This window comes from Malaclemys terrapin, chromosome 4 (genome assembly GCF_027887155.1).
Source record: "Malaclemys terrapin pileata isolate rMalTer1 chromosome 4, rMalTer1.hap1, whole genome shotgun sequence".
Classification (NCBI taxonomy): domain Eukaryota; kingdom Metazoa; phylum Chordata; order Testudines; family Emydidae; genus Malaclemys; species Malaclemys terrapin.
The window spans coordinates 28,650,378-28,675,912 of record NC_071508.1 but is presented as its reverse complement, the minus strand read 5'-3'; the positions used below and the strand labels follow the sequence as shown (position 1 = coordinate 28,675,912).

General features: G+C 48.5%; 1 protein-coding gene across 1 annotated transcript; it reads left to right on the top strand.

Moving 5' to 3' along the window:
• The first annotated feature begins 23,879 nt into the window (after window positions 1-23,879).
• Window positions 23,880-24,974, top strand: GPR25 (G protein-coupled receptor 25). The gene has a single exon (XM_054024842.1). It carries the CDS (start codon window positions 23,880-23,882, stop codon window positions 24,972-24,974), a length of 1,095 nt encoding a protein of 364 aa, XP_053880817.1.
• The last annotated feature ends 561 nt before the right edge of the window (window positions 24,975-25,535 follow it).

Here is a 25,535-nt window from a genome sequence, read left to right as displayed (position 1 = left end):
TAACCACGAGATCTTGCACGATCTAAAAAATAAAAAGGAGTCATATAAAAAATGGAAACTAGGACAGATTACAAAGGATGAATATAGGCAAACAACACAGGAATGCAGGGGCAAGATTAGAAAGGCAAAGGCACAAAATGAGCTCAAACTAGCTACGGGAATAGAAGGAAACAAGAAGACTTTTTATCAATACATTAGAAGCAAGAGGAAGACCAAAGACAGGGTAGGCCCACTGCTTAGTGAAGAGGGAGAAACAGTAACAGGAAACTTGGAAATGGCAGAGATGCTTAATGACTTCTTTGTTTCGGTCTTCACCGAGAAGTCTGAAGGAATGCCTAACATAGTGAATACTAATGGGAAGGGGGTAGGTTTAGCGGATAAAATAAAAAAAGAACAAGTTAAAAATCACTTAGAAAAGTTAGATGCCTGCAAGTCACCCGGGCCTGATTAAATGCATCCTAGAATACTCAAGGAGCTAATAGAGGAGGTATCTGAGCCTCTAGCTATTATCTTTGGAAAGTCATGGGAGACGGGAGAGATTCCAGAAGACTGGAAAAGGGCAAATATAGTGCCCATCTATAAAAAGGGAAATAAAAACAACCCAGGAAACTACAGACCAGTTAGTTTAACTTCTGTGCCAGGGAAGATAATGGAGCAAGTAATTAAGGAAATCATCTGCAAACACTTGGAAGGTGGTAAGGTGATAGGGAACAGCCAGCATGGATTTGTGAAGAACAAATCATGTCAAACCAATCTGATAGCTTTCTTTGATAGGATAACGAGCCTTGTGGATAAGGGTGAAGCGGTGGATGTGGTATACCTAGACTTTAGTAAGGCATTTGATACGGTCTCGCATGATATTCTTATTGATAAACTAGGCAAATACAATTTAGATGGGGCTACTATAAGGTGGGTGCATAACTGGCTGGATAACCGTACTCAGAGAGTTGTTATTAATGGTTCCCAATCCTGCTGGAAAGGCGTAACGAGTGGGGTACCGCAGGGGTCTGTTTTGGGACCGGCTCTGTTCAATATCTTCATCAACGACTTAGATATTGGCATAGAAAGTACGCTTATTAAGTTTGCGGATGATACCAAACTGGGAGGGATTGCAACTACTTTGGAGGACAGGGTCATAATTCAAAATGATCTGGACAAATTGGAGAAATGGTCTGAGTTAAACAGGATGAAGTTTAACAAAGACAAATGCAAAGTGCTCCACTGAGGAAGGAAAAATCAATTTCACACATACAGAATGGGAAGATACTGTCTAGGAAGGAGTACGGCAGAAAGGGATCTAGGGGTTATAGTGGACCACAAGCTAAATATGAGTCAACAGTGTGATGCTGTTGCAAAAAAAGCAAACATGATTCTGGGATGTATTAACAGGTGTGTTGTGAGCAAGACACGAGAAGTCATTCTTCCGCTCTACTCTGCTCTGGTTAGGCCTCAGCTGGAGTATTGTGTCCAGTTCTGGGCGCCGCATTTTAAAAAAGATGTGGAGAAATTGGAAAGGGTCCAGAGAAGAGCAACAAGAATGATTAAAGGTCTTGAGAACATGACCTATGAAGGAAGGCTGAAAGAATTGGGTTTGTTTAGTTTGGAAAAGAGAAGACTGAGAGGGGACATGATAGCAGTTTACAGGTATCTAAAAGGGTGTCATAAGGAGGAGGGAGAGAACTTGTTCACCTTAGCCTCTAAGGATAGAACCAGAAACAATGGGTTTAAACTGCAGCAAGGGAGGTCTAGGTTGGACATTAGGAAAAAGTTCCTAACTGTCAGGGTGGTTAAACACTGGAACAAATTGCCTAGGGAGGTTGTGGAATCTCCGTCTCTGGAGATATTTAAGAGTAGGTTAGATAAATGTCTATCAGGGATGGTCTAGACAGTATTTGGTCCTGCCATGCGGGCAGGGGACTGGACTCGATGACCTCTCGAGGTCCCTTCCAGTCCTACAATCTATGAATCTATGAATCTATGAATAACGCATATGACACGAGATTGCTTGTGGCATTCACGGACATGCTCACCACAGTGGAACGCCGCTTTGGGGCTCGGGAAACAAGCACTGAGTGGTGGGATCACATTGTCATGCAAGTCTGGGATGATGAGCAGTGACTGCAGAACTTTCGGATGAGAAAAGCCACTTTCATGGGACTGTGTGCTGAGCTCGCCCCCACCCTGCAGCGCAAGCACACGAGATTGAGAGCTGCCCTGCTGGTGGAGGAGCGGGTGGCTATTGCAATCTGGTAACTCCAGACAGCTACTGATTGGTTGCTAACCAGTTTGGAGTGGGAAAGTTGACCGTTGGAATTGTGTTGATGCAAGTTTGCATGGCCATTCATCGCATCCTGCTCAGAAGAACTGTGACTCTGGGTAACGTGTATGACAGTGTGGCTGGCTTTGCACAAATGGGTTTCTCTAACTGTGGAGGGGTGATAGATGGGACGCATATTCCAATTCTGGCACCAGACCACCTAGCCTCAGAGTACATAAATTGGAAGAGGTATTTCTCTATGATTCTCCAGGTGCTTGTGGATCACTGTGGGCATTTCATGGACATTAACGCAGGCTGGTCTGGAAAGGTGCATGACGCATGCATCTTTCAGAACACAGTCCCGTTCAGGAAGCTGCAAGATGGGACTTTTTTTCTAGACCAGAAGATCACTGTAGGGGAAGTTGAAATGCCCATTGTGATCCTTGGAGACCCTGTTTACCCTTTAATGCCGTGGCTCGTGAAACCATACACAGGGAGCCTTGACAGCAGCAAGGAGTGGTTCAACAACAGGCTGAGTCGGTGCAGAATGACTGTTGAGTGTGCTTTTGGCCATTTAAAGGGCGTTGGTGCTGTCTGTATAGGAAGCTGGACCTGGCGGATGACAACATCCCCACAGTTATAGCCACGTGCTGTACCCTCCATAACATTTGTGAAGAGAAGAGTGAAAGCTTCACTCAGGCATGGAACTCGGAGGTTCAACACCTGGAGGCTGAATTTGAACAGCCAGAGAGCAGGCTATTAGAGGGGTCCAGCGTGGGGCTGTAAGGATTAGGAATGCCTCGAGAGAGCAATTCAATGTTGAAAGTCACCAGTAATGTTTGGTGCCCTGCACGGGAGTGAAGTGCAGTGGCTCCAGTGCTAGTAGGCATCTGTGTTTGCTACGTATGATGCACTGACTTGCAGTGCCTATTGCTTTCCTGGGTTATGGTATCTTTTCCTTAATGCAATAAAGAATGTTTTCAAAGCCAAAAAATTCATTTATTGAAAAGAAACCACTGCTGGGGAAACAGAAAGGGCATGACAAATCTGTGCTGTATGGAGGGCCGGCTCCAGGCACCAGCCTACCAAGCATGTGCTTGGGGCGGCACCTGGAGGGCGGCGGCGCCCCAGCCCGAGAGCGGGGCCGCGACTGGGCTTGCCACCCTCCCCCCGGCGCTCCGGCTGGCCGGGGAGAGCGGGGCCGCGACCGGGCTCGCCGCCCTCCTCCCGGCGCTCTGGCTGGTCGGGGAGAGCGGGGCGCTGGCCGGGCTCAGCGCCCTCCCCTGCCACGCTCCCCGGGGGGAAGGGGGGGGGGCGGCAGGAGGCTTTTTTGCCTGGGGCAGCAAAAAAGCCAGAGCCAGCCCTGGCTGTATGGGAGGAGGGAAGGGGCAGGGTGGGGAACAGGACAATCACAGATTTGCGTATGTCCTGTTATCATATTCAGCCTTCCTGTCTGGAGTGCCGTGCAATGAGTGCTGCACTTCAGGCTGGCTAAAATGCATGGTGATGGGGGTTGAGTGCAGTGGGTAAGGGTCGTAGTTTGCAGGGCTGGGTGATGAAACTACAGGTGTTGGAGGCAGCTGGTGGCGGTAAGAAACCGGATGTTGGGGGAAGTGGATTGGCGGTGACATGGGGGCACAAAGGAAAGAGTTTTGGGACAAGGGCTGCAGGGGGGGCAGGCGCGGATCTGCTCCGTCTGCAATGCTATAAGCGCCTGTATCGAGTCCGCTTGGTGCTCCATAAAGCTTATGAGCCACTCCGTGCATTGGTGCTGGCGATCTGCATTCTGCTGGCGGAGCCTCCTTTCAGTCTCCCGCCACTCCTACGCTTTTTGATTTTCAGTAAGGGACTGCTGCATGACTTTATGCAGCATGTCCTCTTTGGTTCTTCGTGGACGCTTCCTGATGCTTTGGAGTTTTTCACCCATTGATAACAAGGACGGCTGGGATCTCAAGGATGCATCTGTAAAGCCAAAATGCAACACTTGACAGAGGCAGCGTTATTGACACTAGACAGAGCAATGATTCGGCCATACTTAAAGACAAGTTCAGTGTACACAATAGCAGAAAGTGCCGGTCCCGAAACGAGCGCACATAACCCACAGGAGCCTCAAAATGGTGAGTAAGCACAGGGGCAAGGGGGACTGATTGTTTCAGAGCCATAGTGTCCTCTGGGGTTGGTTCTGTGCCTTGGGGCGAGCCAACAGCTGCAGGGGGCCCCTATACTGAACACTGTCCCATTTTCCACAGATGAGTTTGTCCTGGAAGATATCTCGCTGCTGAGGGTGACCTGGGAAGCAATGGAGGGTCTTCTACTACAATGCGGCTTCCACCCTGGCCCATATGCAGCTTGCCTGTGTGCAGCAATGGTCCCCCCCCCCCCCCCCCCGCCCCCCCACGGCACAGTGGCGCAGACATGTTAGCCTGACTGGGACAAGGAGCACAGTAGCTCTGCCAAGGAATCTGTGCAAGCGCATTGCCAAGTTTCTGCATGAGACCTTTAAAGAGATCACTGAGGCCGATTACTGTGATGTGAGAGCACATCAATGCCCTATTCCACATCTAGGGATGCATGCAGCCTTAACCCTCCTCGCCCCAAGAGCCCACACCAAACAGCTACCTTCCCAAAATAAAAGCCACTTACTGGGTACCTCCTCTGCTGTTTGTTCTTCCCCAGGCACCGTCCACTGCGACTGGCTACCTTCTCTCCTGGCTTGAAAACAGCTCCTGGCTGCATGCATCTAGGGATGCCGGGCCATCCTCTGGCTCTGGGCCCCCTTCTTCCTCAGCACCCTCACTCCCGCTTTCCTCCTCCTGCCTTGGTGTACTCTGTGCTGCTACAGCCTCTGAAGTGTCCATGGTTGTCAGGGTTAGATAATGGTGAGGAGATAAACATGCTATATTGTCAGGGTTCCCTCCCCACTCTGAACTCTGGGGTACAGATGTGGGGACCCACATGAAAGACCCCGCTAAGCTTATTTTTACCAGTTTAGGTTAAAAACATCCCCAAGGCTCAAATTCCTTCCTTGCCTTAGTATCGCTGCCACCAGCAAGTGATTTAAACAAACATTTAGGGAGGGCCACTTGGAGCCCTACCTCCCCCCCCCCCAAGTCCCTACATCCCCTTTCCTGGGGAGGCTTGAGAATAATATCCTCACCAATTGGTACAGGTGAACACAGACCCAAACCCTTGGATCTTAAGAACAATGAAAAATCAATCGAGTTCTTAAAAGAATAATTTTAATTAAAGAAAAGGTAAAAGAATCACCTCTGTAAAATCAGGTTGGTAAGTACTTTACAGAATAACAAAAGACTCAAAAACACAGAGGATTTCCCCGCTATGCAAAACTTAAAGTTACAAAAACAGGGATAAACCTCCCTCTTAGCACAGGGAAAATTCACATGCTAAAACAAAAGATAACCTAATGCATTTCTTTCCTATTACTTACTATTTCTGCAATACTAGATGCTTAGTTCAGATATGGGGGAGTCTCCTCTCTCTCTGAGCAGACTGTCTCCAGGGCAAGAAGCTTACGCAGCTTCGACCTTCCTGGGTTTGACCTTGGAGCATTCAGCATCCCCTTCTCACACCGTGCGCTTCCCGCAGTGAGTCCGCCTGGACGGGGCTCCCGGGGAAGCCAGAGGGCCCTGCACCCCAACTCCACAGTCAGACGTGACTCTCAACCAGCATAAAATGGAAGGTTTATTAGTCGACAGGAACACAGCACAGAAACCAGTGACTTTCAGACAAGTCCATCTTGGGGGAATCCCGGGCCAGATGCCCCTCCAGCAGACTGCCCAGCTTCCAGCAACCTGACCTCAGACACCCTGGTTCCTCCTCCTGGTCTTTGTCTTGCTTCCCAGGCAAAGTGTCACCTGGTCGCATCCCTCTCCTGGGTCTCAGGTTACGAATGGCACAGGCCATACCCTACGTGCGGGCAGCCAGAGCAGTCTCACCTGCCCCCAAGGGTCTCAGCCAAAGTCACACACCCTTATTCCCACCACCTATGCACTGGTGCAGCACACAGGGAAACTGAGGCACACACCGTATTCATGCAAAACAGTAAGACTCACATAGGCTCACATACAACATAACAAGGGAAAATCCCCACTTCATCACATAGGGATAGGGTCTGTATTTGGTTTGAGCTTTGGCTTATGGTTCTGATGTCAAGTAGGGGTTGGACTGGGATCCAGTCTGAGATTTGGCTAATGGATAGGGTGTTGTAATGGTTAGGTGAGTTGGCACCAGTTCGTGGTTTGGCTGATGATTCTGCTTTGGAGTGGGGTTTTGGTGGAGATCTAATTTGAGATTTGAATGATGGTTCAGATATGGAGTAGGGGTTGAGGTTTGGATCTAGTTTGCACTTTGTTTGATGGTTGGGGTATAGAGTAGAGGTTGGATTTTGTATCAGGTTCGAGGTTTGGCTGATGGTTCAGGTGTGAAGTTGGTCTTTGAATGGAGTCCAGTTTCAGGTTTGGCTGATGGTTCAGGTGTGGAGTAAGGTTTAAGCTGGGACCCAATTCGAGATTTGATTGATGGTTCATTGTGGAGTAGGGGTTTGGCTTGGGTACTGGTTTAATGTTTGGCTGACAGTTTGGGTTGGAGTAAGGGTTGGATTCAGATCCAGTTTGAGGTTTAGTTGACGGTTTGATGTGTACTAGGGATTGGATTGGGATCCAATTTGAGGTTTGTGTGACTGTTGGGTGTGGAGTTGCAAGTGAATTGAGATCACATTTGAGGTTTGTCTGACGGTTCTGGTGTGGAGTAACGGTTTGCTGAGATATGGTTAGAAGTTTGTCTGATGGTTTGGGTGTGGAGTACATTTTGGGTTTGGATTGAGTTCAAGAGTTGGCTCGTGGTTTGGATGTGGAGTAGAGATTTGATTGCAAGCCTGTTTTAAGTTTGGCTGATCGGATGTTGAGTGGGATTTGGGTTGAGACTGACTTCAAGATTTGGCTGACGGTTCAGTTGTGGAGTAGTCAGTGGTTTGGTATCTGGTTTGAAATTTTGCTGATGGCTCGAATGTGGAGTAGGGATTGGGTTGGGATCTGGTTTGTGATTTGGCTGATGGTTTGGGTGTGGAATAATTGGGTTCATATTCAGTTCAAGGTTTGGCTAATAGTTCAGGTGTGGATTAGAGGATTGGGTTTCAAACCAGTTTGAGGTTTGGCTGATAGTTCTGGTGTGGACGATGGGTTGGGATCCATTCTGAGATTTGGTTGGGGAGTAGGGATTGGGTTAGGATCCGATTCAAGACTTGGCTGACAGTTCAATTATGGAATAAGGGTTAGGTTGCGATGCAGTTCAAGGGTTGGCTGAAGGTTCGCGTGTGGAGTATTTGTTTGGTTGAGATCCAGTTTGTGGTTTGGCTGAAGGTTCAGGTGGGAATAGTTTCATAGAATATCAGGGTTGGAAGGGACCTCAGGAGGTCATCTAGTCCAACCTCCTGCTCAAAGCAGGACCAATCCCCAATAGGAGTTGTGTTGGGATCCCTTTTGAGGATTGGCTAATGGTTTGCATGTGAAGTATGTTTTGGGTGAGGAGTAAGGGTTGGGTTTGGATCCAGTTTGAGTGTAGGCTGATGGTTCAGGTGTGGAGTAGGGATTAGCTGAGATACGGTTCAAGATTTTGCTGATGGTTCAGGTGTGGAGTAGGGATATGTCTGGGATCTGGTTGATGGTTGATTGATTATTTAGTGTGAAGTAGGAGTTGGACTGGGATCCAGTTTGAGATTTGGCTGATGGTTTGGATATGATGTTGGAGCGCCAAGCGGACTCGATACAGGTGCTTATAGCATTGCAGACGGAGCAGATCCGCGCCTGCCCCCCCCTGCAGCCCTTGTCCCAAAACTCTTTCCTTTGTGCCCCCATGTCACCGCCAATCCACTTCCCCCAACATCCGGTTTCTTACCGCCACCAGCTGCCTCCAACACCTGTAGCTTCATCACCCAGCCCTGCAAACTACGACCCTTACCCACTGCACTCAACCCCCATCACCATGCATTTTAGCCAGCCTGAAGTGCAGCACTCATTGCATGGCACTCCAGACAGGAAGGCTGAATATAACAGGACATACGCAAATCTGTGATTGTCCTGTTCCCCACCCTGCCCCTTCCCTCCTCCCATACAGCCAGGGCTGGCTCTGGCTTTTTTGCTGCCCCATTTTTTGGCCATTTAAAGGGCGTTGGTGCTGTCTGTATAGGAAGCTGGACCTGGCGGATGACAACATCCCCACGATTATAGCCACGTGCTGTACCCTCCATAACATTTGTGAAGAGAAGAGTGAAAGCTTCACTCAGGCATGGAACTCGGAGGTTCAACACCTGGAGGCTGAATTTGAACAGCCAGAGACCAGGGCTATTAGAGGGGTGACACTCAAATTGAAAACCAGATCTCAATCCAGCATCTACTCCACAAGCAAACCATCAGACAAACCTGCAACCGAATCCCAAAACAATCCCTGCTCCATATCCTAACCACTAGTGAATCCTCAAACCAGATCCCATTGGAGACCTTACTCCAAAACCAAACCATCAGCAAAACTTCAAACCAAATCCCAACCCATGTGCACCTCAAAACACATCCATCAGCCTAAACTCGAAACCTTGGGGTTTGCATGGAGTCTGGTTTGGGGTTTGTCAGAAATGTCTTTTGGCATCACATTCCTCAGACCAGTTCAGCCAGGAGCTGTGCATTTTCTTTTCTCTGCAGTACGAGCGAGAGTTGGCCCTGAAGCGGGAGCAGGAGCACAGGCCTGAGTTCATCCTCGTCAAGGAGAGCCTGAAGAAGATCAAGCTGTCTGGAGAAACAGGCATGAGGCAGACCTGAGGGGCAGGTGGCAGCGCCATCTCCTGGGGACTCTTGTAGAAGCAGCGGCTGAGGCATTCAGCATGAGGCCAGCACATTTTCCAGTGGGTCCCATCACAGCCCGCTTTGTCTGGTGCCTGCCCTAGCAAGTGGGAAATCATTAGTGACCTCAGAGAGGCTGACGATGGCAGAATGAGGGCAGGAGCAAGGGCCACCTCTTTCTGAAGAAAGCTCTGATGAACGACTCTCCAGCCACAATTCTAGACCTGACGCCTCTGGGAGGGAGGATGTGGGGATGGGGAGCCTGTGTGCAAGGGAGTGGGCTGGACTTGGCTGTTTATATAACAACCCCTCCTCCCCCCGGGTTTGTCACACTTGTAGTTCTGCAGACTGAGCTCATTGAACATCCCAGGGTCGCCTTTCATTCCTTCATTTCCCCTCATCAGCTCTGTGGAAGGGCTCAGAGAACCATCGACTGAGAGTCACCTGGTTACCTTCGGTGGCTGGCTGTCAGCTCCCTGCCACCACCAGCCTGTCAACCACCCAAGCCCTCTCCTCCAGCCTAGGCCAGCCCTGATTTCACCCTGCCCATTAACACTAGGTGCACCCCAGGCCCCGAGTCCCTTCCAAGTGTTCCCCTGTGGTATCCAGCCCCCGACACTGGCTACTCACAGAAATTCCAGGTCCACTGCCCCCAAAGGAACCATGCACCTGAGGTTGCCAGTTTTGTCTTAAGCCTGTACCACACACAGCACTTGTAATAAAACAGAAGAAGGTCTATGTGAGATAGGATGGAGATTGTACTAGAGTGATGGAAACAAAATCATAAGACGCAAATCCGGGTCTGCACTTATCAGTAGTTCCCTTTCCTACCTAATCAGGCAGGTTCCCCCCAGTTCAGTCTGCTGCAGATCCAAACCTAAACGAGAAGACCAAAATTCCTCCTCAGTGAGTGGATCCAGAGGCCTTTCCCCATTCTCTGTTATACTGAAACAGGGTTTTGTCTCTGTTCACAGGCTGGGTGAGGTTCTGTCTGTCGTCATGTTCCTTTTTACCTCCAAGAGGTTTCAATTGTTTGCCTTTGTCTCTGGTGCTTTTTCCATTGAAAGTTGTGGGATGGTGCAAGGCTGGACAATTGAGCCTTGTATTGCATCACCAACTCACCAGGGCAGGGGAACAGCTCCCTCCTGCCTGAACGGGTCAGCACTGAGACATGGTATCCCCTGGTGACTGACTTCTACTCCAAACCCACAAAGCTGCCTCTCAATATAATGACATTGTTCCTTAAATGTCACTCCTACAGACAGCTCACAGTGATTATGAATCTTGACAAGTGATGAGCTTTCGGTAGATACCTTACAGTACTCTTTATGGATAACTGTCCTTCAGGACGTGTGTTTGGTGTAGTGAGTTTGTGAGGTGAGAGCTCTTTGCAAAGAACAAGGGACCCTTTGCCACAGGGTCTTTCACATCTCCTCTGACATTGACGCAGTAGGGCTAGCCATTGGCTATTCAGCAGGGGTCAGTTCTGGGCTCTCTTTCCTGGACAGGGCATCCGCTACCACATTTTCTTTCCCTTTGAGGTGCACAATCTCCATCTCACATTCGTGCAGTGCTACGCTCTAGTGCACCAGCCTCAAGTTGGCACCAGTGGCCCTGTGCAGCCAGGCCAATGGAGTATGATCTATTAACCCCCTAAATTGCCTGTTGAACAGACATTTTCCTGGCTGCCCACACAATTGCATGGCACTCTTGCTCCTGGCCAGAGTAGTTTTGTTCAGTGGGGTCAGTTGTTTACGTAAGAGTGCAATGGGGGGTTTCTTGTCAATCTCCTCTGCCTGCACTAGAGTGTCGGTCTTGCACACATCTGTATGCAGCTTAAACACTCAGGCCTTGCCAGAACTGGCTTTTCTGACTGGAGGCACCTACTTTCTAATGTACCAGGGGGTGCATGACCCCCGCAGCTCTGGCCCTGGCCACACCCCCATTCCAGGACTTCTCCCAAGCCCCCACCCCTGCCCTGCCTCTTCCTGGCCCCGCTCCACCCTTGCCCTGCCTCTTCCTGCCCCATTTTGCCCCCTCCCCTGAGCGCACCCAGCCCTTGCTCCTCCCCCCTCAGTGCCTCCTGCATGCTGCAGAACAGCTGATCCATGGCGGGTGGGAGGGGGGAGGTGCTGATTGGTGGTGCCGCCAGGGGGAGGGAGACGCTCGGAGGGAGGGTGGGTGCTGATTGGCAGGGCCACCAGGGCGAGGGAGATACTTGGAGGGAGTGGGGGTGCTGATTGGCAGAGCCACCAGGGGGAGAGAGGCGCTGGGGGGGAGTGCTGATTGGCAGGGCTGCTGGCAGGAGGGAGGTCTGGGAGGGAGGTGGGGTGCTGATTGGTGGGGCCGCCAGCGGGAGGGAGATGCTGGGGGTGGGGGGGAGATGGCTGCCGATGGGTGCTCAGCACTCACCATTATTTCCCATGGGTGCTCCAGGGCTGGGAGTTGGTGCCTTTGTTTCTGACAGGGGCATTTTTCTTTATCAAAGCCTTTGGGTCACAAGCTCTCTGTGGCCACCCTCCTCCCCCATCTAGTTCAGGGACTCCCTGCAGCTACTCCTCCTCCCTCCCTCAACTCCATGGCATTGCTCCATCCATCTGTCTGTCTGTCTGCGAGAGGAGAACTTTGGAAGGCCGCATCTGATCAATTCCAAAATGTCAGGGAATATTCTAGGCCTAAGTGGACAGACCCCTATTGATTTTGGAGAAAACCTGGACACCAAAGGGGGGAAACAGGGAATGCATGGAGCCCCTGCCATCTGCTCAGCACAGATCCAACCCAAACCTCAAACCAAATCCAACCCAATATATATTCCGCATCCAAATGATCAACCAAACCTCAAACTACATGCCAGCCCAACTCCTGCTCCACGGCTTCCAGTGCCTTTGCTCTCTGGCTTAGCTCAAACAAATTGCTGATGGCACCAAGGAACATGTTCCAGCAAAACACCCCTGCTCCTCTCGCCCGGAGCCCAACAGAGCTGATCACATCGATTCCCTGAACGACTGATCCCCTAGACCATGGGGCATGCTCACAGCCCCTCACACGAAGGACGGGGGGATGCTCACAGCCCCTGACATGGGGAGAGGGGAATGGGGTGCACAGAACCCCTGGTGAGGAGGGGTGAGATTGGGGGACCCTGGTATGGGGATGGGAGGAATGGAGGACACAGAGACCCTGGCATAAGGGGGGAAGTTGCAGGGAGTCCCTCATAGGCGTAGTTGGACTTCTATATTGGGGGGGGGAAGGGGAGGGAGGGCTCCAGTCTGGCCAACAGGTCTTGGCATGGGGACAACAAATTACATGCCTGCCCACAGGGATGCCATTTCAGATTCGGGGGAAGGAGGCAATTTTAACCGTGATTCCAGGGGCTACGTAGGCAACTGAAAACTAGTGTTTTTGCAGATAACTTAGAAATATCTGACAGGAGCACTATATCTAATCCCTATATCAAGAAAGAAAAATAAATAAATATTAGACCCACTCAGCTATAATACTAACATGTTCTGACATCTTATGGGAAGTGTCTTATGGGGCACTAGTTAAGTTTAAAATTGTAATGTCAGTTCTTACTCAGATACTCTTACTAAAGTCAGAAGGGACCTTTGTGATCATCTAGTCTGACCTCCTGCACATTGGAAGCCACAGAACTGCACCCACCCACTCCTGTAATAGACCCCTAAACTCTGGCTGACTTACTGAAATCCTCAAATCATGGTTAAAGACAAAGTTACAGAGAATTCACCATTGACACTAGTTTAAACCTGCAAGTGACCCCATACTGCAGAAGACGGTGAAAACCCCCATGGTCTCTGCCAATCTGACCCGGGGGAAAATTCCTTCCTGACCACAAATATGATGATCAGTTAGACCCTGAGCATGTAGGCAAGACCCACCAGCTAGACACCTGGGAAAGAATCCTCTGTAGTAACTCGGAGCCCTGCAGGTGAACGAGCCCCTGATGGTATGGCTGATGTGATTAGGTTCCTGGGTTAGTGGTTTTGTTCAGTGATGTGTGGTTGCTGGTGAGTATTTGCTTTAGGTTGGGGGGTTGTCTGTAAGCGAGGACAGGTCTTGGGAGACAGAACCACTAACCCAGGAACCTATCCTTGTAACAAACCCCGATGCCAACTCTGTCCACATATCTATTCAAGTGACATCATCATAGGACCTAATCACATCAGCCATACCATCAGGGGCTCGTTCACCTGCACATCTACCAATGTGATATATGCCATCATGTGCCAGCAATGCCCCTCTGCCATGTACATTGGCCAAACCGGACAGTCTCTACGCAAAAGAATTAATGGACACAAATCTGACATCAGGAATCAAAATACTCAAAAACCAGTGGGAGAACACTTTAACCTGTCTGGTCATTCAGTGACAGACCTGCGGGTGGCTATATTACAACAGAAAAACTTCAAAAACAGACTCCAAAGAGAGACTGCTGAGCTAGAATTGATATACAAACTAGACACAATCAACTCCGGTTTGAATAAGGACTGGGAATGGCTGAGCCATTACAAACATTGACTCTATCTCCCCTTGTAAGTATTCTCACACTTATTATCAAACTGTCTGTACTGGGCTAGCTTGATTATCACTTCAAAAGTTTTTTTTTTTTTTTTCTCTTAATTAATTGGCCTCTCAGAGTTGGTAAGACAACTCCCACCTGTTTATGCTCTCTGTATGTGTGTATATATATCTCCTCAATATATGTTCCATTCTATATGCATCCGAAGAAGTGGGCTGTAGTCCACGAAAGCTTATGCTCTAATAAATTTGTTAGTCTCTAAGGTGCCACAAGTACTCCTGTTCTTCTTTTTACACTATACCGAGAGTATCAGAGGGGTAGCCGTGTTAGTCTGAATCTGTAAAAAGCAACAGAGGGTCATTTGCAAATTTGACACCATCAGATCAGGATTAAACAAAGACTGTGAATGGCTATCCAACTACAGAAACAGTTTCTCCTCCCTTGGTGTTCACACCTCAACTGCTACCAGAGCACCTCACCTTCCGTGATTGAACTAACCTCGTTATCTCCATATTGATTTATACCTGCCTCTGGAGATTTCCATTACTTGCATCTGAAGAAGTGAGGTTCTTACCCATGAAAGCTTATGCTCCCAATACTTCTTAAAGGTTAGTCTTAAAGGTGCCACAGGACCCTCTGTTACTATAACGAGAGTGATCAATTAAGGTGAGCTATTACCAGCAGGAGAGAAAAAAAAAACTTTTTGTAGTGGTAATAAAATGGCCCATTTCCAGCAGTTGACAAGAAGGTGTGAGGAACCGTAGGGGGGAAAAATAAACATGGGGAAATAGTTTTACTTTGTGTAATGACTCATCCACTCACAGTCTTTATTCAAGCCTAATTTAATGGTGTCCAATTTGCAAATTAATTCCAATTCAGCAGTCTCTCATTGGAGTCTGTTTTTGAAGTTTTTTTGTTGTAATATTGCGACTTTTAGATCTCTAATCGAGTGACCAGGGAGACTGAAGTGTTCTCCAACTGGTTTTTGAATGTTATAATTCTTGACATCTGATTTGTGTCCATTTATTCTTTTACGTATAGACTGTCCGGTTTGGCCAACGTACAGTCTCTATATAAAAGGCTCTCCCCTTTGATCAGCGCTTCAGTCACTTAGTTGTCTGTAGATGGAGGTGGAAGAGAGAGAGCATGGCAAATGTTTCTCTCTTTTATCATGTCCTTTCTTCCTTCTTGGCTTTGCCTCCCCACCTTCAGAGTCAGAGCATTACCTCCTCACAGTCCCAATCTGACCAAAGGAAGCAGGATGACTCACTCGAGAGTCCAACAGACCTTTTGTTGTTGCCTAGGACAGTGTTCTTTGTTCCTGTGAGGCTGGCCTGGGTTTGTCCCATACATGCCCTGATGAGGTGTGAACTGCCCCTCTGCTCTTGGGGAGTTTTTGCCTGGGCTTGCTTTAAGCCATGAGGACACATTTTCAGCCTCATAACTATATACATGAAATTACAACCTATAACATAACATTACTATAACAAAGATTACTATAACATTACCATACAACAATGCTCAGTACATCATGAGCCTTCCGAAGACACCCGACATGACAAACTTTGCATTAGATACCACAAAATCATATTATAGGGATGAACATGGGGGTGTAGGGTGTTCCCCCGAGGTGAACCCAACCTTTGGGACAGGTTAAGCACAGTTCTGCTCCCCTTCATTCATACAATAATGACAACACATTGGTAACAGCATTTCACTACCCCTGCATTCAGTACTAAAGTGATTTGTAACCCAACACCAGACAATGTTGATCACTTTGAGCAACACCGCTCTATCTGCTGGATATCTAGGCAGAGTCGGTGTGTTCATGTAAATACACAAAAAGAACAGGAGTACTTGTGGCACCTTAGAGACTAACAAATTTATTAGAGCATAAGCTTTCGTGGACTACAGCCCACTTCTTCGGATGCATACAGAGTGGAAAAAACATGTAAATACGGTTTGCTCCTGAAGCCTCCTGGCTCGCAGCTAGCGGTCAGGGAAGAGTTCATTCAGTTTATTCAGACCCTGCTTACACTACCAGCCCTTTCTTATGTTAATCACTTGTTAATCGCTCCGTTTATAAACAAAATTCTGACTCCCAGCATCAGTGGCGCAAGCTGGGAGCAGTCTCCTGTCTCCGCTGCAGAACTTGTTGCATTGCACATTCAGGCTGCCAGGTTTTTTTTTGGGGGGGGGGGCGCAACGCCCTCCCATGCTCCCCCGCCACAAACTACGGCTATGGAATCCCTGCATTAGAGGAGGATGGGAGGGTGGCCCACAGGGAGTTTATTTTTCCCTCCCACTTACTTTTCTTTATGGGGTGGGAGGGTGCTAATTTCCATCCTCTCCCTACTAGTCCCTTTGGCAACAGCCACAATCAGACCCTAACTCTCACCTGGACACCGCTAATACCCACCTAGGCTTGTGTCAATGATGCTGCATGGCCTGACCAGTTGGAAGGGTTTGCAATCATGCTCCAAACAGCCCAGGTGCTCTCTCCCTGCCCCCAGAGCGTTTTCTGTACCCTCCTCTGTCCAACAGACCTGGCAGCTGGGGTCCTGCAAGGAGCCAGGATCTCCCCCACAGCAGAGGCCTCCAGCACCCCTAACCCCTAGGATCTCTGTTACATAGAGCTCTGCATGGCAGGCTGCCTAACCAAAGTGCTTGTGCCCATCCCAGACTTCCTGACAGTTTACGCTGCTGCCCAATCCCTCAATAGGATTAGCCAGTATCTTCGTATCTTACCACGTATCTTCAGCCAGCTGCTATTGCATGGCTCGGAAATCATAGAATCATAGCATCATAGAATATTAGGGTTGGAAGGGACCTCAGGAGGTCATCTAGTCCAATCCCCTGCTCAAAGCAGGACCAATTCCCAACTAAATCATCCCAGCCAGGGCTTTGTCAAGCCGGGCCTTAAAAACCTCCAAGGAAGGAGATTCCACCACCTCCCTAGGTAACGCATTCCAGTGTTTCACCACCCTCCTAGTGAAATAGTGTTTCCTAATATCCAGCCTAGACCTCCCACACTGCAACTTGAGACCATTGCTCCTTGTTCTGTCATCTACCACCACTGAGAACAGCCGAGCTCCATCCTCTTTGGAACCCCCCTTCAGGTAGTTGAAAGCAGCTATCAAATCCCCTCTCATTCTTCTCTTCTGGAGACTAAACAATCCCAGTTCCCTCAGCCTCTCCTCATAAGTCATGTGCTCCAGACCCCTAATCATTTTTGTTGCCCTCCGCTGGACTCTTTCCAATTTTTCCACATCCTTCTTGTAGTGTGGGGCCCAAAACTGGACACAGTACTCCAGATGAGGCCTCACCAATGTCGAATAAAGGGGAACGATCACGTTCCTCGATCTGCTGGCAGTGCCCCTACTTCTACAGCCCAAAATGCCGTTAGCCTTCTTGGTAACAAGAGCACACTGTTGACTCATATCCAGCTTCTCGTCCATTGTGACCCCTAGGTCCTTTTCTGCAGAACTGCTACCTAGCCATTCGGTCCCTAGTCTGTAACAGTGCATCTTCCGTCCTAAGTGCAGGACTCTGCACTTGTCCTTGTTGAACCTCATCAGGTTTTTTTTTGGCCCAATCCTCTAATTTGTCTAGGTCCCTCTGTATCTGATCCCTACCCTCCAGTGTATCTACCATGCCTCCCAGTTTAGTGTCATCTGCAAACTTGCTGAGAATGCAGTCCACACCATCCTCCAGATCATTAATAAAGATATTAAACAAAACTGGCCCCAGGACCGACCCTTGGGGCACTCCGCTTGAAACCGGCTGCCAACTAGACATGGAGCCATTGATCACTACCCGTTGAGCCCAACGATCTAGCTAGCTTTCTATCCACCTTACAGTCCATTCATCCAGCCCATATATCTTTAACTTGGCAGCAAGAATACTGTGGGAGATCGTATCAAAAGCTTTGCTAAAGTCAAGGAATAACACATCCCGCTTCCCTCCCCCACCCCTAGAACAGTACTTCTCTAGCTACGAAGAAAACAAAGCCACATGTTCAGGTCTCATAAGAACCATAATACCTTGCACGTGTATGTGCTGGGTGCAGGGGCACGTCATGGTCTCTAGGGAACAAAGGGTTAACCACCCCTCAGCTGATCCCTTCCCTCCACATCTTGCTTAGGTGCTCAGGGGAAGGGTAAAAGTGGCTGTGAGGGAAGTGGGGAGGAGATGGAGAATGCCCAAGGGAGGTCGGGTTCCGTGCCGAGGGTCATAGGACAGAGTTACACCCTAGCTGGGGAGTGTCGAGGGTTTGCTCTCTGTTGCCTGCATTCACTCTCTTTAATTTCTTGCTATAAAGCTCATTCCCAAAGGAAAAGACCCGCTCTGTGGCTGCACTCAGTTTTTCTGCTGCAGTGTCCCCCAACTCACATACCCAGCGCTTGCTACTCTGCAGGTTTCTACTTGGTAAAGTACCACATCCTCTAAGTGCAGTATCACACTGCTAGCTCGATTGCACACCCAGGAGCTCCAGCCTTTTGCAAACACGAAGGAAGTTTTGCCATCCCCTGGGCCAGAACTCAGGGTAGTTGCAGAGGGACTCAGAGGGGCGATGGCACGAGGGGCTGACTGTCAGAAGGGCTCAGCTCTCGGGTGGGCACTGAACCAAGGGCCAGCTTTTGGAAAGAGCCCCGCACCAAGATGCTGAGCTCTTTTGAACACTTTGCCTTAGAGGAAATGCTAGATGTGCACATTAAAGCATGGCCAATAATATACTTGAGTAGCTGACGGAGGAAGGGAGTGGAACTGATGTAGCAGCTAAAAGGGGAAGGGAGACCACTACACTACAGCCAGCTGTAGCTCTGTCACAGGTCTCAGCCAGGACACACGGCACTCGCTGTTTACCCTCCTGTATGAAAAACATGTTTTCTCCTCAGTAAAGTACCACATCCTCTGAGTGGTACAAGCAGCAGTGTCGTCCTTCTCAATTTGTATGCGGTTCTGAATGCCAGTGAATAGCAGAGCTGCTGCAGACTCGGAGCCCCTGGGAACAATGCGAATGGGCCTGGTTTCGCATGTTGGGGCGGGGGCAGTTGGTTATAAAACCAAGATTGCTGGGATTTAAAGACAGGCAGGGGAACTAAACCACTAATATATATATAGTAGCATTAAGGCAGAGATGGGGCTGAGTCACAGCTGCCTGGAATGGAGTGTTCGGACAGTCTTTAGAATTTGCAGCTCAAGAATGGTGAGAATAGTGAATGGTCTGACCTAGTCCCACCAAACCAGGGATAGTTGGAGTGAATGCTGGAAACCTACCCTTTACCCAGCACCTTATCTGAGCTATTGGGAGGGGTCTGGGTATGGTTGCCAACTCTCCAGGATTGGCCTGGAGTCTCCTGGAATCGGCATCAATCTCCCGGTGACTATTGAAAACAATCCTGGAGGTTTTAATAGGCTATTTTAAGAAAATGACATTATGTCATGTTGGGGGAAAAAAATCTCCCAGAATAGCTTCAGTCAGAGTTGGCAACCCTAGGTCTGGGCAGACCCTACATGCCAACACCAAGGAATGGGCACAAGATAGACTGGGAGATGAAGTCTGAAACTACAAAACTCATCTGCTTTCCAGTTTGTTTACTGAGGTTAGTGAATTTGTCGAGGGAACCTGGATCCATTCAACTGAACCTTGAATCTATTTATGGTTTCACAGGGCACACACACAAGTCAGCAGTCCCCAGGGAGATGCAAGAGGAGGGGAGAGTCTGAGGTTTTGACTACATTTAGTTTTGAGTTTGGAGGTTCAAAGGGCAGCTCAGGCCAGGGTGTGCAAATGGACACAGAGCAGAACTAGATGAAAAGGTCAGAGTGACACTCCACCCTTGGGCTCCAACCGTGACCTGCATGTCCTAGCTTTAGTGGACTTAAATCAGCCCCTTAAAACAGCTGCATCGGGAAATGTGAGTGTTTCCAGTGTTAATGACTGAAAAGGAAAGAAAATACAGCCCTTAAACCATCAGCATTTCGTCTTAGACGCTGGTTTCACGACATTGGTGTTTGGTATATGGGTGTTACCATCACCTGGGTGTTACATTTCTGAACACTATGCTGCTGGGTGACCTTGGGCATGGCACTCTGTGCCTCAGTGTCCCTTTCTATAATAGGAGCCACTACTGAACTGCCGCCTCAGGGAACAATGAGGCCAAGTGGCTGTTTCTAAAGTGCTTTGAAATCCTTAGACAGGAGTTTTTGGCAATGTGCAAAGTGTTCTTAGAGGCAGGCTGACAACACAGGTTGCCTGACAGTTCCCATGATAAGACCCTGTTTTTAGCTGCTGTTTATTTTGCCAAACTTTGACCTTTTGGGTTGAAATTTTCCATGCTGTGTCAGCTTCAGGCTGGATTTTTTTTTTTTTTTGGTGGGGACAATTTCAGCCAAAATGGCCCAGCCGTTCAGAGAATGATACTAGGGAAAAAATATGGGGTTTTGCCATGTTATAAAATTATCAGATTTTTTCTTTGAACAGCTCTAGTGGCTCCATGCTTTGGAGCAGGGATTGGAATTTGGCAGGGTCTTGATAGAGGGGGGCCTTTGTGTCAGGGATGTGCCTTTTGCAGTCCCAGTGAAAATCCATCCAAGTTTGTGAGACTGAAAAATCACAGTTTGCACCTGCTCAGTAGAAATGGCTTTGATTTTAGCAGTTAAAACTCCAAAGATTTTGTCCTCACTGAGCATGCACCAGCTCATCACAGCTCCTACGTGTCCCCAGACTGTGCTCTCAATGCCCCCGTTGGCACTCGAGGAGGAAGCCGTCTGATTCAAAGGTAGAGGAGACAAAACTCAGGCCAGAAGGGAGGGAAAGTATTAAACTGGGACAAGGTGTTTGGTGAAACTGGGACTGGCTGGGCAATGGGACTGAGCATGTGGGGGAGCTGGGCGCGGAGGAAGGCTGAGACTAGGAGCTGATGAGGAAAACAAGGGTGGATTGGGAGCCAGGTAGCTGGGGTGGAATGCGGATTGGAGGAGATGGGGAAGGGGGAGACTGGGACTGGCTGGACAAGGAGCTTGGGACAAGGAGCCAGGAAATGGGGAGCTTGGGCAAGGAGTTGGGGTGGGGTGGGGAGGAAGCAGTGAGGCACCCAAGAAGGATGACTAGGACTGGGAGCCAGTGGGGGTGAGGAGGGGGAGACAGCTTGGACAAGGAGCTCGGAGCAGGGGTGGGCAAGGACAGGTGTCACTGACTGTATGTTCCACATTTTCTGCGTGCCTGACTTGAGACCATGGGGGCTGAGTCACTGAAGTGCTGAGCACTCGCCGCTTCAATGAAAGTAAATGCGAGCTATGAACACACAAAGTGCTACAGAGTGCTATGCACTCCGAAAAACCTGGGCCTAAGTGCCTCCGACTGGGGACCCAAAACTAGTGATCACTTGTGACCTTAATCTCTCTGTGCCTGAGCTCCCTCTAGAAAGTGGGGACAACATCTCCCCCAACTCACAGGGTGGGGTGAAGAGATACGAGTCCTGCATCGTGCCAGGGGGTTGGACTAGCTGACCCTTGCGGGCCCTTCTCACACTGTGGTTCTACTGCAGTGATGAGTGCCATTGAAAAGTCCATGAGGAAATCAAGAATTCTGTCTTCAGAGCAGCATTTGAACAGTGGGCAGTAAATAAGGCCAAGGGCCACATATTGAACAGAGGATGGAATAAAATATTGACTAGCTGCTCATTAAATGAACACTGTCCAGCACTGAATGAGCCAGGGGTCCTGTGGAAAAACTAGCATGTGATACGGTAATAAAAGACTGCATCATCGTGCATCGCACTGGGGGCTGAATTAAGGATGCAGGGCACCCTGAATTCTGACATTTCCTCAAGTACTTGATTTCCCAACCGTAATAATGTTCTTTGAACATAGTTTGTGTGTAATTGTAGATGAAATCAGAACTCGGGCTGAACCACAGCATGAGATCCATCCAGCCTCCTACAAATGCTCAGCTTTGGATTCAACGCTGGGCTGAATTTTTGCAGTTTCGGCTAATTTCCATTTGAAAAATAAACTAATATCAAAGGATCACTGCCCGGAATGGGCCTATTCACGTGCTTAAAGTTATGCATGTGATTTAGTATCTTCCAGAATGGGGTTCATAATGAAGAACCTTTGGGTATGTGCAGCTCTCCTTATCAGTTGATAGTCTGTTTTCCCTGCTCTCATGATCTGATCAACTTTGATTACACTTAAATCAAATAAAATCCACCACGAAACAAGAACTCTCCAGGGAAGGGGTGGGGGCAAGTGAATGATGTTTCTCACATAGCATCAAGTCTAGCTCTGCAAACAGATCAATACACCTATGTCAATGCAAAACCAGTTGAGACTGTTACCTTATTTGGAACTGCCGTCCATGAGATCCACTGAGAAAATGCCACCTGAAATGAGTTGCATTTGCAGTTCTAACCACATCTGTCTCACTCATCTCCTTTCTGAGAGTGCCTCATTTATGCTTGCAAACAGATTTAATCAGTGCTGAGGATTTCTCTAACACCAGCCCCCTTTGGATAGTTAGGCCCCACTATTCCAATTCAGTGAGCTCCTCAAAAGCAGGAGTCAGACCCAACAATCACGGGACTGGCTGAAAAATCCATGAGATTTGATCAAAAGAAGAGACTGCTGGTTTTTAGAACTGTCTCCTGCTTTAAAGCAAACAACTTTACAAGGAAACTCCTGCTCTCCACTGATTACTGTAGCTCTGTATTGGTGTACGGAAGGGAAGAACCAGGCATAACAATAATAATGATTACCGGGGCTAGAGAATTTCTACCATTCTGGCTAATCTAGAACACTGCAAAATGTCTGAGAACAAGGTTAGGCTCAGACAATGTCATTTACAGGGTTCTGGGAAGACTCATGTTTAAACATGATCCCAGTTAATTTTTCTACTCTTGATACCAGCAGTACATGGAGGAGGGAGCCGCTCTAGGCTGAGCAGTAAATCACGTGCACTGTGGACACTGGAACCAACCCTAAAAAGCTGGAGAAACCATGCCAAGATGTTGCCTTGCTTTGTCGCTTTAGATTCTTGATGGGGATGCTAGCTAGGAAGCATCCTCACTTCCTAAGGTATCACTTTTAGTGTGGGATATTTAGGGTGCGAATGTTGCTTTAAAATCCCATTCACCGGCTGCTTTTATTTATATAGCATCACAAGAGCACTTCACGCACAGGAAAGGAGACAGGATACCTGCCCCAAGGCTTACAATAAAATGGATCAAGGCTAAGGGATAGGTACAGCCAAAGCCAGAGGAATTAATGGAGCTACTTAAAGGGGACCTGCAAAAAATATTGGGCTTGTGCCCCCTTTTTTTTTTTTTTTTTGCTTCAAATTTTTTTTGGTATTTTCTAATTATTTTTAAGCATATCTGCTTTAAAAATACCGAAAAGAAATTCTGTCATTATCTGTTCTGTTTTTTCTGTAAGGCTCTTTGATGGCTGGGGTACTGGCAGGAATGTGAACGGAGATGCCATATAAGTGAAACTTGATTAAATGTGTGAACTAAAACACACTGGAGTTAATGAGAGTCTTTCCTTTGTTAAAGTTTCAACTCTCCCACCCCTTCAGTTAAGATCCAAGGAAAGTCACAAGTCAAGGCAGACCCTCCACGCAGTGCTCCAACTAAAAGCAGGGAGCACCGGACATAATATTCTTGAGCTCTGCAAAGTAAAAATCAAGGTGGGAAAAGCAACCTTTCAGGCTATCTCCTTCTGCCCCCACTGGTGCTGTTCATTCCATTTTGTATCATTTTGCAAGATTTGTAAGTGCTGGAGGAAAGAACTGGGCCTTGAAGAGTTTTGTGTTTTTAGGGTGTTTTCAGAAGAGCATTGAGGGCATTTTGAACTTCTGGCCTTTATTTGCTTGTAAATTCTAACCCTCCCTGTCCCCCACTGTCCACACGGGCCTTCTGTCATGCACTCTTCATTTTTTCTATTTTTCTTTACTTTTTGTTTCCAAAATTAAATCTAACTCGTCTCATCCCCGAGTTGTTCACACCCACTGATACACCCTCCGCCCTGCCGTTCTTGCCCTCACGGCAAGAGGAAGTTCATAATATTGCCTTAAGATTTCAGAACAACAAAAAAACAACTCTGAGATTACACCACCCAGTCAGCTACGCAGTTAACGTGCTTCCTCCAGCCCTGTGCAAGTGCCTGAAGAACGCTCTCCAGCAACTCTCACATTGCACGGGAGCTGCTCAGTGGGGGAGACAGCTGTAAAATGACAACTGAAGCCTGGACTGTCAGTTACGAAGCATCTTCTGCTGTCTACTGGGATTATAATCCCCTCCAAGATACCTGCCCACCACAGGACCTACCCTACGCTTGTGTCTACATTCCCATCCTCTACTTCATCACTTTCTTCATTGGTTTCATTGGCAATCTCTTGGTGATTGTGCTGATGGCCAAGAAGAGAGGAAGCAAGAGGCTGGTGGATACCTTTGTCCTGAATCTGGCTATCGCCGACCTGGTCTTTGTCCTCACCTTGCCTCTCTGGGCAGTGTCAGCAGCTCATGGTAACAAGTGGTACTTTGGTGAAAGCCTGTGTAAGTTCAGCAGCTTTATCATCTCTGTGAACCGCAGCTCCAGCATCCTGTTTCTAATGGGCATGAGCGTGGAGCGTTACCTGGTGGTCATGAAGCGTGTGGACTCCAAGTCTACTGGGACCAAGAACTGTCTGATCATTGCCTGTGGTTGCATCTGGGCTGTCTCTCTCCTCCTAGGCATTCCTTCTCTGATGTATCGGAAGCTCAGCCTCTCAGAGGATACCACTGGTGAATTGTGCGAGGATGAGGACTCTGTCACCTTCCAGGTGCTCAGCCTGGCTTTGCTCATTTTGACCTTTCTCCTGCCCTTGGGAGTGATCTTATTCTGCTATTGCTCCATCTCCTTCAAGCTGCTGAACCACATCAGGCTGGGAAAGGGGACGAAGAACTCCCTCCAGATCATCTTCACAATCATTGGTGCCTTCATCTGCTGCTGGCTGCCCTTCAATGCCTTTAAAGCGTTCCTCTTCTTCTCCTCCATGTTCCAGGGAGCAGATCTGTCTTGCTGGGCATTAATGGCTCTCAGGAGGGGCCTGACCATCAGTGCTTGCTTGGCCTTCATGAACAGCTGCGTAAATCCCATCATATATGCCTTGATGGATCACCATTTCCGACGCCAGGTGCTGCCACAACGACTCCGGGTCTGTGGTGCTTTCCAGGAGACAAGGCAAACCTCGGGCTTGTCCTTCTCATCCACTACTGAGTCCAGCCTCATGTTCGCCAGCCGGAACAAGCCATCATCACCAGCATCCATTCGACCAGAGATGTAAGAGGGGACGGGTAGGTTTACAAGCTTCTACCCTGTGGGGTGAGGCAGGCTAGATAGTCGCTGTTGCTGCTTCTTGTGTAGGTAAAACACACTGGTTATTCGGACAGGTTTCAGGTTAATTTTGACAAGGGCTTTTCTTTCTTGACAGATCTCCCTCTAAAAGCATTGCTAAGCTACCCCCCAGGTCTATGTAGAGCTGTAACACCCGTCTGTCTCACCTGGGTGTCAGCAGAATGTCAGTGGATCCACTTCTCTCCTGCCGTAACACCACTGATGTCCAGGGAGCTGCAGCAGCAGAGTTTCACCCAGTATTCTTAGAAGTTATAACACAGGTTTTGAAAAGGAAGAGGCTAAAGATTTTCAAAGCTGACTAGGGGATTTAGTCACACAGCTCCCATTGAAATGAAAATCTCACCTAAGAGCTGCTCTCTCCTTCCCCAGCAACCTTGGGAGAAGAGGGATTCTCCACTGGCCTTGCCTTCCCCTGCTAAGGAAATCAGGCACATCCAGTGCTTTTCCCAGGGGCATTCACACGCATCCCAGAAATACAGTGAGGGAGAAA

Excerpts from the sequence above, each read along its gene's own strand:
- GPR25 (XM_054024842.1), top strand. The coding sequence starts at position 23,880 with ATGACAACTGAAGCCTGGACTGTCAGTTACGAAGCATCTTCTGCTGTC.